Source organism: Triplophysa dalaica, chromosome 19 (genome assembly GCF_015846415.1).
Source record: "Triplophysa dalaica isolate WHDGS20190420 chromosome 19, ASM1584641v1, whole genome shotgun sequence".
Classification (NCBI taxonomy): Eukaryota; Metazoa; Chordata; class Actinopteri; order Cypriniformes; family Nemacheilidae; genus Triplophysa; species Triplophysa dalaica.
This window is the reverse complement of record NC_079560.1, coordinates 18,632,452-18,648,441: the sequence shown is the minus strand read 5'-3', so window position 1 is coordinate 18,648,441 and position 15,990 is coordinate 18,632,452. Positions and strand designations below refer to the sequence as shown.

The window sequence follows — 15,990 nt, the reverse complement described above, 5'->3', positions numbered from 1 at the left end:
TTTTAATTTTTCACAGTGTGGTCAAAGAACAGCAAACCAGTCCACACCACCATCCTAAATCCTCACATCCATCTAATCGGTGACGAGGCTGCCTGCATTGCCTATATTCGCATCACGCAATACCTTGACATAAATGGCATGCCACGCACTGCCCAGTCAGAGGAAACACGGATCTGGCACCGTAGAGATGGAAAGTGGCAAATTGTCCATTTCCACCGTTCAGGTTCTTCTTCTTCCATGACAAAATAAGTGAGTCAGGTAAGTTTTTTAGGTCAGGTTGTTTGGGAGAAAAACTTTTTTGTAAATGAGATTGAGATTCAATTTTATTGTCATTACATATGTACAAGTACTATACAACGAAATGTATCAAGAAGAAAATACAGCATAACATGAGGAAGGTGGGGAGAAAAACAAGCACACAGTACACATAGACAAGACTTGCAACAGGGTAAGTAATCCAGCTCCGGCAAGCAGCCATCCGGTCCTGCAGCCATTACGGCGCTTAACACAGACCCGCTTGCCAAGCTGGCGGGTCAAAGCGACGGAGGTTTGGAATCGGTCAGAGTCTGTGTTTGTGTGTGTGTCTGTATGAGGAAGGTCCAAAAGTCTGTGTGTGTGTGTGTATGATGGGGGAGGGAACGCAAGAGCGTCTCGCCACATTACCCTTCAGGGTTGTTTCTCCAGTATCGGCCAAGGCCAATCCTGGTTCAGGGGGGCCGAAAAGATTGCAGTTGTTTCGTCTTGAGGCGAGTAAACTGCATTCCAATTCCACGGCTACTCTCTTTGTCCATTTTGAAATGCCATTCAGACCACAAGTCTTTAGTTAAAGACTAGTCTTTAGTGTGATTAAATTACTGAGAGTCCCTATGCAAATGCCAAAATGCTTTGATACATTAAGGTGCTAAAACGAATTCCAGAAAACCATTGTTTTTGGTTCCTCAAAGAACTCTTAAATAAATATTTTAATCTTTTCAATCTTTGGTTTTTTTCTAATTTGATATTTCATCTGAATGACTATATTTTTGATTTCATAAATATATTTTTGAGGGATATTGCCACAGCTCTGCAGAGTTAAGCTAAGGATGTAACGTTAGTTCCCTTTCCGTCGGTTTCTCGACGTTGTGTCGAACCGACAGATGGGTATCGTCTGTCGGTTCGACACAACGTCGAGAGACCGAAAGAAAGGGAAATGTCTAGTCTAACATGCAAACTATTCTGGAACATTGGTGAAATTCATGCTCTTTTTTTCGCTCTGTTACAACATTCAAAATGCTTCAAATTATTATTCATGTGTATAAATTTTGACTAGTTTAACAACAAGACTAGACAATGAAGCTGTTGCGAAAAAAATATATTATCTTTTCTTTCACAGCAGAAAACATTCTCCCATCTGCTATGTTGAATGTTTAAGGCTCGCCACTATTTCCCAATTCCCAGTTGGAAACACAACGTCAAAGTGCACTCATGTGCAATTTTTATCCTTGGAAACTCAAATTTCCAAAAGGGTTCTTTTATAATACCACAGGAACCAAAACAGAAAATTCACAACCACACAAAACAATATAATCAAAAGTAGACAAAGAAATTGGAACAGACAGGGCTTAAATACAGAGGGGAACATAATAAGGATGAACAGAAACAGATGTGGGACTAATGAACTAATAATGAACACAGGCAAGGAACAGAAGACAAAACCAAAACTGAAGTTAACTTACATTTACATTTAGTCATTTAGCAGATGCTTTTATCCAAAGCGACTTACAGGTGGGGTAGGCAATGGAAGCAATTGGGACAGCATAAGTACAACAAAAGCATAAGTGCAATCAAAAAAGAAGACTGGTCTCATATAACCTAACACAGTATACAGAACCATTCATTCATTTTTTTTTTTTTTTCTCTCTAAAGAATAGAGAGAAAATAGAGTCCGAACAGATCGGTCAGATGTTGACGGAAGAGATGTGTTTTCAGACGTTTCCTAAAGATGGCTACAGAATCTGCAGGTCTTGTAGCAGCGGGTAGATCATTCCACATAGGTGGAACAGATCCGGAGAAGGTGCGCGAGAGAGATTTTTTACCTTTTTGGGATGGCACCACAAGATGCTGTTCGTTTGCAGAGCGTAGGGATCTGGCGGGTACATATGTCTGCAGTAGCGAGTGAAGATAAGGTGGTGCCGAACCAGTGGTGGTCTTGTAGGCCAGGAGCAGAGTCTTGAATTTGATGCGAGCGACTATAGGTAGCCAATGTAGCTTAATGAATAGAGGAGTGACGTGTGCTCTCTTCGGTTCTTTAAAGATAACTCTTGCCGCAGCATCTTCGATCATCTGTAGAGGTTTGGTTGTGCAAGCTGGAAGTCCACCCAGTAGCGCATTGCAGTAGTCCAGTCTGGACAGGACCAGAGCCTGTACTAGGACTTGCGTAGGATGCTCTGATAGGAAGGGTCTAATTTTCCTAATATTGTAGAGGATGAATCTACAGGACCGGGCGGTGCTAGCAATTTGATCTGTGAAGTTGAGCTGATCATTGATCACCACTCCCAGGTTTCTTGCCTTTCTGGAAGATGTGATGGTTGATGAGCCCAGTTGAATGGAGAGGCTGTGATGAGTCTTTGTATCGGCCGGGATCGCAAGCGGTTCTGTTTTTGAAAGGTTCAGCTGCAGGTGATGGTCATTCATCCAGAGAGAGATGTCGGCTAGGCAAGCTGAGATGAGTGCAGAAACAGTCGGATCGTCTGGGCGAAAAGAAAGGTAGAGTTGTGTATCATCCGCATAGCAGTGATAGGAAAAGCCATGTTTCCGGATGACAGAGCCTAGGGATCACATGTATACAGAGAATAGCAACGGACCAAGCACTGAGCCCTGAGGCACACCTGTGTCGCGATGTTGGGACTCAGACACCTCACCTCTCCAAGATACTCTAAAGGACCTACCCGAGAGGTAAGACCTGAACCATTGTAGCACCATTCCAGAGACCCCCATAGTCTTGAGGGTGGACAGAAGAATGTGATGGTTAACGGTGTCAAAGGTGGCAGATAGATCCAGTAGGATGAGAACAGATGAGTTAGAGGAAGCTCTTTCCAGTCTCAGGGCTTCAATGACAGAGAGCAGCGCAGTTTCAGTGGAATGACCGCTCTTGAAACCAGACTGGTTGCTGTCTAGGAGGTTGTTCTGGGCGAGAAAGGATGAGAGCTAGTTTCATACAACACATTCTAGAGTTTTCGCAACGAAGGGGAGGAGGGATACCGGTCTGTAGTTTTCTAACAGTGCAGGATTAAGAGTAGGTTTTTTTAGTATTGGGGTAATACGGGCCTCTGTGAAGAGTGTAGGAAATGTAAGGAGGGATGAGTTGACAATGTGGGTCAGAGAGGGAACAACCGATGGGGAAATGGCCTGTAGGAGATGAGTGGGGATGGGATCTAGGGGGCAGGTAGTCGGGTGGTTAGAAGAAATGACCTTGGAAACGTCCTCTTCAGATACGAGAGAGAACGAGGGGCGCAAGCTTGTGTCTGGGGATTGGGCGTGGTCAAGATGCAGTGGCGCAGAGTATTGATTGCTGATGGTGGTCGTTTTCTTTACAAGGAACGACGCAAAATCGTCAGCTGTTAAGTGCGATGGAGGTGAGGGGGTAGGCGGGCAAAGAAGAGCAGAAAAGGTTTTAAAGAGAGTACGAGGGTCCGGAGAGTTATTTATTTTAGCGTGGTAGTACTGGATTTTCGCAGAGGAGACATCCGCAGAGAAGGAAGAGAGAATAAACTGATAGACTGAGAGAGAGGTCTTTAGGTTTTTTTGATTTGCGCCACTTTCTCTCAGCAGACCAGAGAGAGGCGCGATGTTCACGGAGAACATCAGATAACCAGGGGGCAGAAGGATATCCACAAGATGGCCTAGATCTAAGAGGGCATAAGATGGAGGAGGTTAGTGTGGAGCAAAGGGTGTGAGTTAACTGTGACATGACGTCCCCTCCTGAAAAGGCATGTCCACGTGCCGTAAAAGTCTAACTGAGGAGGGAGGTTCAGGAGGTTGGCTTTGAGCAGGCAAGTGGCAGGTGACGGAAAGAAGTCCAAAGAAGCCCGGAGCAGGAGGAGCCAGTTGAAAACCCAGAGGCGAACACGTGTTTTTCTGTGTCTTTGGTGTGTTATAAATTGCCCATGCATGTATTAGATATGTAAAATTGCAAATTATGGTATGAGTTGACTAAGACCGCCCAGATGTATACGCAAATAAGGCGTACCTGTCATTAAAATTTGTTTCGAACCTGATGTTCCAAATATGATAAGAGGCGTTGCATTTCCGTCACACGCTTGCGGTAATCGACCAATCACTTCGCACCAGTTAATTGGCCAATCATAGCACCTCTCGCTTTTCAGAGCGATGAACTGTGTGAAGAGGAGATACAAAGATTTACGTTATTTTGAATGTACAGTGATTTTGAACCTTAATACGTGTGCACAAATTGCATTACATATAAAAGAAGCGTTAACAATTATTTTAGCCGTGTCATACGACCTTTACATATTTATTCATTCATTATTTCATCACGTTAACTGTATACTTACATTTATTAACTCAGCGAAGCATCACTTATTTAATTGTATCAATCAAGTGGAACGTCACTAAACTCTGCACTCTCGCGGTTTGTTGTGGGTAATATCAGCTGTTAAGTGTCTATGAATTCATACTTCAATGTTTTACCGGAGACAGTAGCCTACACCATCCGGCTACTTTAAGAATACTTATTTTAGCATACTAATTCTAGTTTTACATACTTTTAAGAAGAATAGCATGCGAATTGGGATATTTCTGGGAGATAACTGGTTAACTAGATTAGCTGGATCAGGTGTTTAATTAGGGTTGGAGCTAAACTTTGGCCTTCCAAGAATTTAGTTCTGAACGCATTGATATTTGTACATTTGTGTATTTATGGATCTGTTAATTGCTTATTTCCCTCTCTGTAAATGCATGCCTATACTTTTTCATTGATTTTTTTATCTAAAATTATAGCAGTTAATTTGGGTTGAAGATAATAAGGGCAGGGGACAGCTAGGGCAATGTGTCCCCAGCTTCTTTCCCCGGGTAGGGATCATCATACCACAATGATGGGGTGGCGTTATTGTCTCCATTTGATTCCTATAATAATGTCTTGGATGATCTCAAAGGGATCTCTACAATATAAACTCATTTAATAATTTGCCAGTTAATGGACATTGTTCTTAACGGGGCATCATACCCAATCTTCCTCCTGACTCCGTGATAAATACACTAGTATTTACCTAATACTGTTTTTCTCCTTTTTTCTCCTAGTTGAGCTACAAAGTCGCAGCACCACTTGCTTGAAGACACAAAGCCCCTGCTTCTCATGTTTTACTTGAACTTATTTGGCCTTCTGCTGTACAATATCGTCACGTTCACATTAGGATTTATTCTGTTTTGCCACACAGAATATTTTTTTTATGATCAACTATGTTTTTGTTCTGTGCGGCATTAATGGTTCTTTTTAAGAGATAAGCACTGAGGAATCATAATGATAAAGGACAGTTTATTGCCTGTTGTAAAGGAAAGCAAAATAGAAAATGTCTTGTAGTATCTTGGATATGATGTTCGCCATTTTTACAAAATTTGATAAAGATATTTGACCACAAATTAGATATTTGAGACAAGCCTGGACCATTTTTAATTAGAAGTGACTTACTGTTTTTTGTAATTGAAACAGATTGTTGTATATACTGCTGATTTTAATCTAAGGAGGCCGCTATTTTCTTTTTGAAGACGTAAAAAGTGATCCCCACCAAACGAAAAATTATTTTGAAATAGAAACACAATCTAGTTCTACTGTAGATATAGGGTGCTGTTAGAAATCTAAAAACTTAAGAGAAATAATACAGAAGTAATCAAGAAAATGCCCTTATAGCACACATACATCTGGGGGACGTCTATTTGATGTTTGCATTTACATCTTCAAGATGTTTGTTTTGCTCATTTGCAATACATCAATTAAATGTCTCCTGTCAGATGTCATATAGGCATCTAGAAGATGTCTGTAAGATGTTCATGACTTAGAATGTGTTTTTAACATATTTTCCAAGGTGTTTATCTCTTGTTTTTTTACAAAGAAGGGCCAGTATTCATGAAAAATCTTGGTTGCTCCTAGTGACAAAATTCTTAGAAATGTGGGCATTCCCTTTAAAATTACAGAAATTATTCTAGTAAATAAAATGTAATTCATAACGCATCTTAACCCTTAAAAGAGCTCTTAAGTTCCAAAATTGTTAGGAGTAGCGAGGATGACTTTTAAAGAGTTTCTTTAGCAGCAGATAAAATGGACAAAACGCTAAGAGGGAGAATAAATGCGTTGCACAAAATACATTAAAGATATAAGTTAATAAGACACAACACATTAGAAATGTCATAGCACCAGAAATAGATGTAATCACTACAATAACTACATTAATATATTCGGCAACTGAACAAAATGCAACTACACAACAGAGATGATTTGGTTCAAGTAAAGTGATCAAACAAAGAATTACAGCACTTTCAGAACATTCTTGTCTTGTTATTCATTTTCTATCAAATATGTTAAGTATGACATTAACAGCATAGTAAATAAAAACAAAGAATACACATACACACATATATAAATATATATATGTGTGTGTATGGTAAAACAGAAAAAAATCACACATCTAAATTCAAACTGACGACTTAAAACAGTTTTTTTCCTTCTTGGGCAACCAACCAATCACGATCTTCATAAGACTGTGTCAAACATAGCAATGGTGTCAGCACCGCCTCCTCAGTAAGATCAACGTTTGTATTTTATTTGCCCAAAGTTGCTATCAGATTGGTCCTGAATCGCTCTTAAGTAAAGACTTCTTCGTAGAAGTATTTAAGCTAAATTTAGAGCTTTCTGAAAGGATTCGAATAATTATTTGAAGAATATCAGCAGACATGTTTTCTGTTTTATACATTTTGATTTCTCTTATAAAACTGTTTTAATCATATCAAAACAAAGCTTTGCATAATATGAAACATGCTAGTTAGAATATAAGTAAACAGACTATCAATTCATTGTATGCTTCTTAAACTTTTCCTTCATGAAAGCAGTTTATTCAGTATAGTGAAGCCTCTTCTCCATTGACTTCCATAAAGAAGTGGCCTCTGTTCTCCTTGCTTTTAAACTGCTGTTGTTGCCAGCTTAGCCTTCAGTGGGTTTGCTGCTTATAGACTACCTGACAGTTCGCATGTGCTCAAATACAGTGGATATCTGTAAAAATAGCCTAACTTCAAGCATCATGTCAATGTGTTTCTCAGTATTCACAATGTATAAAATTTACAACAGAAATGGATAATAATGTCTTAAATTATTGATACTGTCAACTAAGTGTTATCATAATATGTAAGTTTAATGCATGTTTACCTTGAACAGATTAGGCACTCTTCATTTATGGCAAACACGCAGGGACTGTATTCAAAAAACATTTTATGGCAAGAAGTAGCTCCTAACTTGCCGATTCAGGAGAAACTCTTAAAATATTAATACAAATTTTAGGACTCCTACATTTTTGTGCAAAGAATATTTCACAAGGCATTTAAGCGCTAAAACTAGCTCCAAAATCAGTGAGATATTAGGAGTAGGGAAAAGGACTCATTTATCACTAAGACCAACTCACAACAATCCATAAATGGATGTAACACCGGCTGTTTACCTTGACATAATAAACATTTTAGAAATATTTCATGACTATGAGCTTAACATAAAGACTACTAATATCTGCTGACTGTTCATGAAATAGGCAATTAGCTGAACATATACTTTATATATTATATTTTATATAAACATAAAGTTTATTTGCAAAAACAGACAACTTTTTTTTAATATTTAAAAAATCAGGTTGTTTATAGTGTTATCATGTGTTATTGGTAATTAACAAAGAACAACCAATAAAACTATATGATTGATATGAATTGGAATGTCCAATAAAAAAACATGAATTTTGAAAATAAATAAAAATCCTTTTTTAGAGGTAACTGTTTTTGTAAATTAACTGTTCACTTGTTTAATTAGAAGCTTAACCTGGTGTATATTTTATATTAATTATATTTATTTTAATATGGCAACAATTTAAATAATTCTTAAATATTTCTATGATTAAATGCCTCTAAAAATCCTCAAAAAAAGAATCACTGTGGTCGTTGTCAGTATTCAGTGGTTGGTCAACCCCACCCTTTCTCTTAGCTTAACATTTCTTTCTGTTCCTTAGTAAAAGTAGTTCTAAGCAGTGTTGTGAATACATTTTAAGAGGAAACTTTTAATGCGGTTTAGCTCTTAGTGGTAAGATAAAATGTTTTGTGAATGCAGGCTCTGGTGTTGATGACACCTACTGTCTTTATGTACTTAAATGTAGCTCATCTTCTGTATATTCATTTTACGAACATGTTTACACCTTCTGACAGAAAACTTGTTTACCTCGCTTGTACCATTAACTTATTCGCCGCAAGCCTCTTTAAAAAAAAGTTACCAGCCTACGCCAGCGTTTTTTTACATTTTCACCTTTTTCACCTTTAACAATTTCAAATTTAATTGCTCACAGTACATTTTTTATAAAGAATATATGGACAAACAATTTGTCAAATAAAAGAAGAGAGTCTCAGCTTTCAAACAAAAGAAACCGTATTCTTCTATCTTCAATTGTTCGTTTTTTATCACTCTGTAGATCTTGGTAGGTTACTTCCAAAATGCATCTTTTTGATAAAACAGCTGAGATAATTAACGTTTTTTGTCAAAGATTTCGACCAGGTTCCACTCAGGACAATCATGAAAAAACGCTAAAACATATACGTTCTAGGTTCTGGGATTCTGTAATTTTTCCCAAAGGAGTGTTATAGCGCCACCTGCTGTAAAGTACTAATACTGATTGCCGTAAAAACTCGTCTTTGGCGGGGAACCGTTTTTTTTAAATGACGTGACAACTCGTCAATGGCGGTGAAAGAGTTAAGAGAATGGGTTTGGGTTGCAATCTTTTGACGTCAGGTACAGTGAGGGAAATACGTATTTGATCCCTGCTAATTTTTAAGTTTGCCTGCTTGCAAAGAAATAAAGGGTCTATAGTTTTTATGGTAGGTTTATTTTAACTGAAAGATTTTTAAAAAAAATCAGGGGAAAAATATTAAATAAAGGTTATAAATTGATTTGCATTTCAGTCAGTAAAATAAGTATTTGATCCCCGAGCAAAACATAACTTTGCACTTTGTGGAGAAACTCTTGTTGGCAAGCACAGAGGTAAAACATTTCTGATAGTTGTTGAAGTCATCCTGTGCCCGTAGCAGCGATAAAAAGCCCTATACCATAATATTTCCAACACTGTGCTTATCTGGTGTTCTTGGGGTCATAGTCAACATTTTGTTCCCTCCAATAACAGGAGTCAATGTTGGTCTCACAGAAGTGCCAGCACTTTCGCCAAAGCCTTTTCACTTCAGATTATTTTTTCTCACTTCAGATGAGGCAGGCGAGCCTTCTTGGGTAGGAGGACCTTGCAGGTGCTTCAGGATTTCAATCTATTGTGGCCTAGCGTGTTACCAATGGTTTGCTCGCTAACTGTGGTCCCAACTGTCTTGAAATCATTAACAGGCTTCTTCCGTGTAGTTCTGGACTGATCTTTAACCTTTCTTATGATCATCTTTACTCCATTGGGGAAATCTTGCAAGGAGTGCCAGAACAAGGGCATTTTATAGTTATTTTGTATTTCATAATTTTTTTAGTATACATAATAAGTTGATTTAAGAGTACTTTCTTAAAGTGACAGGACTAATCTGTGGTCCATATAAGGCACAAAACCAATCTGTGGAGCCAGAATTCTTGCTAGTTGGTAGGGGATCAAATTTTCATTTCACTGACTGAAATGCAAATCAATTTATAACATTTATATAACGTTTTTCTGCCTGATTTTTTTATATCCTGTCTCTATCAGTTAAAGAAACCTACCATAAAAAATATAGACCCTTTAAAGCAGGCACACTTACAAAATCAGCAGGGGATTAAATACTTATTGACCTCACTGTATTTCAATGCAAAATGGTGACCTCCGAGTTAAAGTAGTTTTAAACATTTTATAAAAATCATCACAGTTACATTGTTTTTTATTTCACATTTATAAAGTCAATGCCAGTGTTGATCTATTAAGCCATAGGCCTACATCTATCTGTAGACAGTGTACTCTTTAAATCCATGCTAATTTATTGGAACTGAAGAGCTACATTTAAAATTCAAATTTATAGTTTGTTTACTGTTTAACAGTTTTGGTTAGTTTTGCAATACATCTACAATATCTAATCCATTCTTTGTGATTTTGCAAAATAACACGGATATGTAACTAAAGGTTGTTTTTCCTGGTTTTCTGAACTACTGAATTTGCAGAGGTTCATCTCTGCACATTTTGTAGTATGCATTAACAGATGTTGAGTAAAGCACAGCATTTTCCCTAGCCCTTGCAACCATAGCTGCATCAATAGCAAAAAACAACCAATTAACCACATGGTCCACACTAAAAGAACAGAGGCAGGGGAAGTTTGAATCTAACCCTCCTCAGTTAAAGATGACATTTAATCCAGGTTGCTTCTGTACTATATTTTTTCTACACTATAGCATGGTATAGTATTGTTAAGTTCTTCCAGTATAAAAAAAAGTATTTTGCTCTTCCTTTTGTATATAGGATTCAGCCTTCAGCAGTAAGGTGGACAGTAATCCTGTCTCTCCGAAAAGCAAAATATTGTTGATTGAAACCATTTGTATGCTGTCAGGCATACGTCAGTGTAACCTAAATGCATAAACATATTTATATACTGTCCATATATAAATTGCTATACTGCCATTTACCTGTATTATAAACGTGGTGATGAGAATGGGGATTGGGATGCTTTGGAATATATGTGTTGTCAAATAAATATTTTATTATTAAATTAATTTGAATCTAGCATTTTATCCTATAAAAACCTTTAGATCATAGGTCTTATTAATATTTTTGATGTCTTGGTTGAATAATTCAGATGCATTGTTGTGGTGTAGTAAGAGTTTTACTCTAAATGTATTTACTATTTTGAAAAATTTGTGACATAACATTACATAAATTGTACACACTGTACATTTTTAAGTTTATTAGTTGATCAGACTATAGCCAATGATTACAAACAACATCATTAAGAACAACTTGGTCATATAATCTTTATAAAGTCTAAAGATAAATATGAATTTGACAATATTGCCAGGTACAGAACAGAATGATCTACATTTTTACTAGTTTGGTAGACGTGTATTCATGCTATTGATGTTTCTAGCTGTTCAAATCAGACTTTTGCTTTTGCAAGCGTAATAAGTGCTATTCAAGCACAGCCTAATTGTCTTACCTACATGTTTACAAAGAATATTAAATGCATAAAACTTTCAAACATTATAGCTTTCACATTTTGTATGCACATTTCAATGTACCAGATTTTTTTTTATTTGTGCAGTCATTGTAAAAAAGTAGTTTTTTTTCTTAACTCATTTAAGAAACAATTGCAGATTATACAGATGGAGTTGTCTATTATTGTGTATGCACAATTTCAGTCATGGCTATTAAATGCCCCAGATGACAGACTGGAGGAGCCATATTAAACATAGACATCCCATAAAATAAAGGCATATTTGCCTCCAAATTTTTTATACTTAATAACGACAATTAATACATTTTCAGAACATAATGTTTTTTTTACTATTATTAAGAAGTGCAAGAAATAAAGTGCATGAAAACTCAGTTTTTTATGTGTATCAGTGCAAATGACTACTGAAAGCTGCTTTTGTGGCAATCTTAATGTTTATGGTATGTTTTGATATTTTTTAATTACACAAAGTGTTTTGTTGAGGCATGCATTTTTATTTTCACAAATCGGGTGGGTATGCTATGTTTTCTGTGTAAACTGTATTTCTTCAAGTTTGGATGTAATTCAAATTGTCTTGTCCTGTAAATAAAATTGTTTTACAAAGTCTTGTAGTTGTCAAATTTTGCGCTCATAGGATTCTGCTGTTGTAGACTTGATTTTTCATTAAAATGAATGAGACTGCATTCATTATTTCTTAGAATGATCTTACTCGTTGTATAAACACCATGCACTGTGCTGTGTTCTAACGTATCTGTTTTTCCCGTTTGCCCCTGTAAAGCTGCTTTGAAACAATACACATTGTGAAAAGCGCTATATAAATAAACTTGAATTGAAACTTGAATTTTTATTGCTAGTTATCATGAGCAAAACTAATGGCTAAATGCCATGACTCCTTTGATTGTAATTTCATTATCTAATCAGTTTTAACTCAAATGCACTGCACCACTACAGCATGCATTCATTGTTCCGTTGTTTTCACAACCTTGTGCTATGTCTTTTTGCCAAATGCATTGCTCCCACAACCATTTTTTGTTATTTTTACCTTATCTGTAACAAAAGAAAGGAATCACTATTTTTTTTTTATTAGCTCGGTGGCTAGTTCGTGGCGCTAGCAACGGCAAAGTCATGGGTCCGATGACAGGGATTGCACATACTCAGATACAAATGTTTAGAATCATGCAATGTAAGTTGCTTTGGATGAAATGTCTGCTTAATGTAAATTTTTAACTTTTTTTTGCCAGCGCAATGCAAAAATGTATTTTATCGATCCCCATCTGGCATCACTCCAAAGCGTAGGAACTATTCAATGCTGTTTTGTAGTTTAAATCGTTTGAGGAGCATTCACATGGAACATTTGCTAAAATAGGCACTTTAAGTACCCAGATGATGAAGTGTGAAATGCTGGACACTTCACACACTGTTGCAGTTTCGCTTATGTAGTGGATAAGATCTAGCAGATAAGATAATATAAGAAACCAAAATTCACAATAAAAATAAAATTAACGGCAAACACTAAAGCTGGAGCACTCTCCAACCCATTCAGGCACCACAATGAGCTTAGGTCCCCTGGTTTATGTAAATAACGTGAAATGTGTGGTTAAAGTGTGTACAACAGGAACAAAGTTCTCGTATTGCACCAGGAATAAACAAAACCTCTGCTCTGCTATATCTAAACTATGTCATATGCTGTCACTGTCAGATGCAGAGAAATGAATTCATGCATTCATGACATCAAGACTAGATTACTGTAATGCACTTTTAGGTGGTTGCCCTACAAAAACTGCAACTTGTTCAAAACGTGGCAGCTTGAGTTCTTACACGTACAAAAAAGTATGAGCATATAACCCCGGCTCTGTCAACCTTGCACTGGTTACCTATAAAGCATCGCATTAACTTTAAGATCTTGCTTATTACCTATAAAGCCCTACATGGTCTAGCGCCGCAGTATTTGAATAAACTTCTATTGTATAACAATCCTCCACGTGCATTACGCCCTCAGGCGTCCTTTCAGTTGGTAATACCTAGAATTTAAAAATCAAGTGCAGGTGGTGCACTCCACCATTCTCTGCACTGTCCGGGAGGCAGACACACTCTGTCAGTTTAAATCTAGACTAAAGAAGCATTTTTTTCAATCGTACATACACTACACTTCCATAATATTAATCCTCAGAGGATTTAGGCTGCATTGTTTAAATCAACCGGAACCAGGAACACATCCAACAACAAATGATGTACTTGTTGCATCAAAGTTTGCCGAACAGTACTCTACCCTCGGCCAGTCTTGTCTTTTTGTTCGAAGGTTACTGCAGGATGCAGTTCATTGCCAGACCTGATGGCAGAGCTGAGAATGGGAAGCGGTGACCTGACAAGAGCTGAGATGATAGAGCTGGATAAAGGACGCGGCAACTTGACGCGATTTTTCTACAACACTTCAAATGCTATTAGATTGTTAATGACAATCTTAAATCTATAATTTACCTTATTAGTAAGTTTATTTATTTTTTATTTAGCCTTGTTTTGTAAGCACTGTTGAGCTTGTGCAGAGGCACCAGCTTTTGCCAGAGGGGAACTGGTGGCTTGCTCTTTCGTGCTCGGGCCCTAATAATCAACACAGAAACAAGAGGGCTCTGCACTGCTCGGGCCCTAATTAAAGCTACAAGCAGCGATGTGCGGGCCCTCGCACAAGTGGCACGGATATCCTGTGCCACCACCACCCGTAAGCATTCTGTTTAAAACTGGCGGGGACAAAATGAAAAATTAAGTTTAGCAAAGAATCAGAGTCAGTTTTCATAAACGCTCATTCTGAGTGCTGGGTGAGTCAGAAACATGATATTTGTCATTCTGTTTAAACTGGCTGAGGATATAATCAAAAAGTGCGTTTAGCAAAAGGATCAGAGTCAGTTTTCATGAATGCTCATTCAAAGTTCTGGGAGAGTCAGAATTATGGGCTTTGCACTGAAAACAGCATTCTGTGTAAAACTGGCTGGGGACATACGGAAAAAGTGCGTTTTGCAAAGGATCAGAGTCAGTTTTCAAAAACGCTCATTCTGAGTGCTAGGAGAGTGAGAAACATGGGCTTTGCACTGTAAACTGCATTTTGTGTAAAACTGGATGTGTGTATAATGAGAAAAATTTGCTCAGCAAAGGATCAGAGTCACTTTTCTTAAACGCTCATTCTGAGTGCTGGAAGAGTGAGAAACATGGGCTCTGCTCTGAAAACTGCATTTTGTGTTAAAATAGCTGTGTGCATAATGAAAAAGTGCGTTTAGCAATGGATCAGAGTCGGTTTTCTTAAACGCTCATTCTGTGTGCTTGGAGAGTCAGAAACATGGGCAATGTACTGAAAACTGCATTTTGTGTAAAACTGGCTGTGTGCATAATGAAAAAGGGCTTTTAGCAAAGGATCAGAGTCAGTTTTCTTAAATGCTCATTCTGAGTTCTGGGAGAATAAGAAATATGGGCTTTGCACTGAAAACTGCATTTTGGGTAAAACTCAATGTGTGTATAATGAAAAAGGGTATTAAATAAACGATCAGAGTCACTTTTTTTAAACGCTCAATTTGAGTGCTGGGAGAGTGAAAAACATGGGCTTTGCACTGAAAATTGCATTTTGTTTAAAACTGGCTGTGTGCATAATGAAAAAGTGAGTTTAGCAATGGATCAGAGTCCGTTTTCTTAAACTCTCATTCTAAGTGCTGGGAGAGTGAGAATCATGGGCTTTGCACTGAAAACTGCATTTTGTTTAAAACTGGCTGTGTGTATAATAAAAAACTTCATTTTGTGTAAAACTGGCTCTGTGCATAATGAAAAAGGGCGTTAAATAAAGGATCACAGTCAGTTTTCTAAAACGCTCATTCTGAGTGATGGGAGAGTGAGAAACAAGGATTTGGCACTGAAATCTATATTTTGTGTAAAACTGGCTTTGTGCATAATGAAAAAGTTCGTTAAGGAAAGGATCAGAATCAGTTTTTTTAAACGCTCATTCTGAGTGCTGGGAGACTGAGAAACAAGGACTTTGCACTGAAAACAGCATTTTGTGTAATACTGGCTTTTTGCATAATGAAAAAGGGCGTTAAATAAAGGATCACAGTAAGTTTTCTTAAACGCTCATTCTGAGTGCTGGGAGAGTGAGAAACAAGGATTTAGCACTGAAAACTGCATTCTGTGTAAATCTGGCTGGGGACATAATGACACAGTAAGTTTTGCAGACAATCAGATTCAGCTTATTAAATGCTCATTCTGAGACTGGGAGAGTCAGAAATATGGGCTTTTCACTGAAAACTGCATTCTGTGTAAAACTGGCTGTGTGCATAATGAAAAAGTGCGATTAGGAAAGGATTAGAGTCAGTTTTCTTAAACGCTCATTCTGAGTTTTGGTAGAGTGAGAAACAAGGATTTGGCACTGAAAACTGCATTATGCGTAAAACTGGCTGGGGACATAATGAAAAAGTGCGTTTAGCAAAGGATCAGATTGAATTTTTTTAAACGGCCATTCTGAGTGCTGGGAGAGTGAGAAACATGGGCTTTGCACTGAAAACTTCATTTTGTGTAAAACTGGCTGTGTGCATAATGAAAAAG

General features: G+C 37.5%; 1 protein-coding gene across 3 annotated transcripts in view; it reads left to right on the top strand.

The window, feature by feature from the left end:
• The window catches only part of camk2a (calcium/calmodulin-dependent protein kinase II alpha), a 257,071-nt gene that overhangs the window by 155,149 nt on the left and 85,932 nt on the right, over nt 1–15,990 (top strand). The window contains exons 17-18 of one of the 3 annotated variants that reach the window (XM_056730300.1): nt 17–249; nt 5,299–12,253. In XM_056730300.1, the coding sequence (XP_056586278.1) occupies nt 17–249 (233 nt within the window). In that variant the 3' untranslated portion in view covers nt 5,299–12,253. Of the gene's footprint in view, nt 1–16; nt 259–5,298; nt 12,254–15,990 lie in introns of those variants that run through there. The other 2 variants (XM_056730299.1, XM_056730301.1) reach the window with 2 other exon arrangements.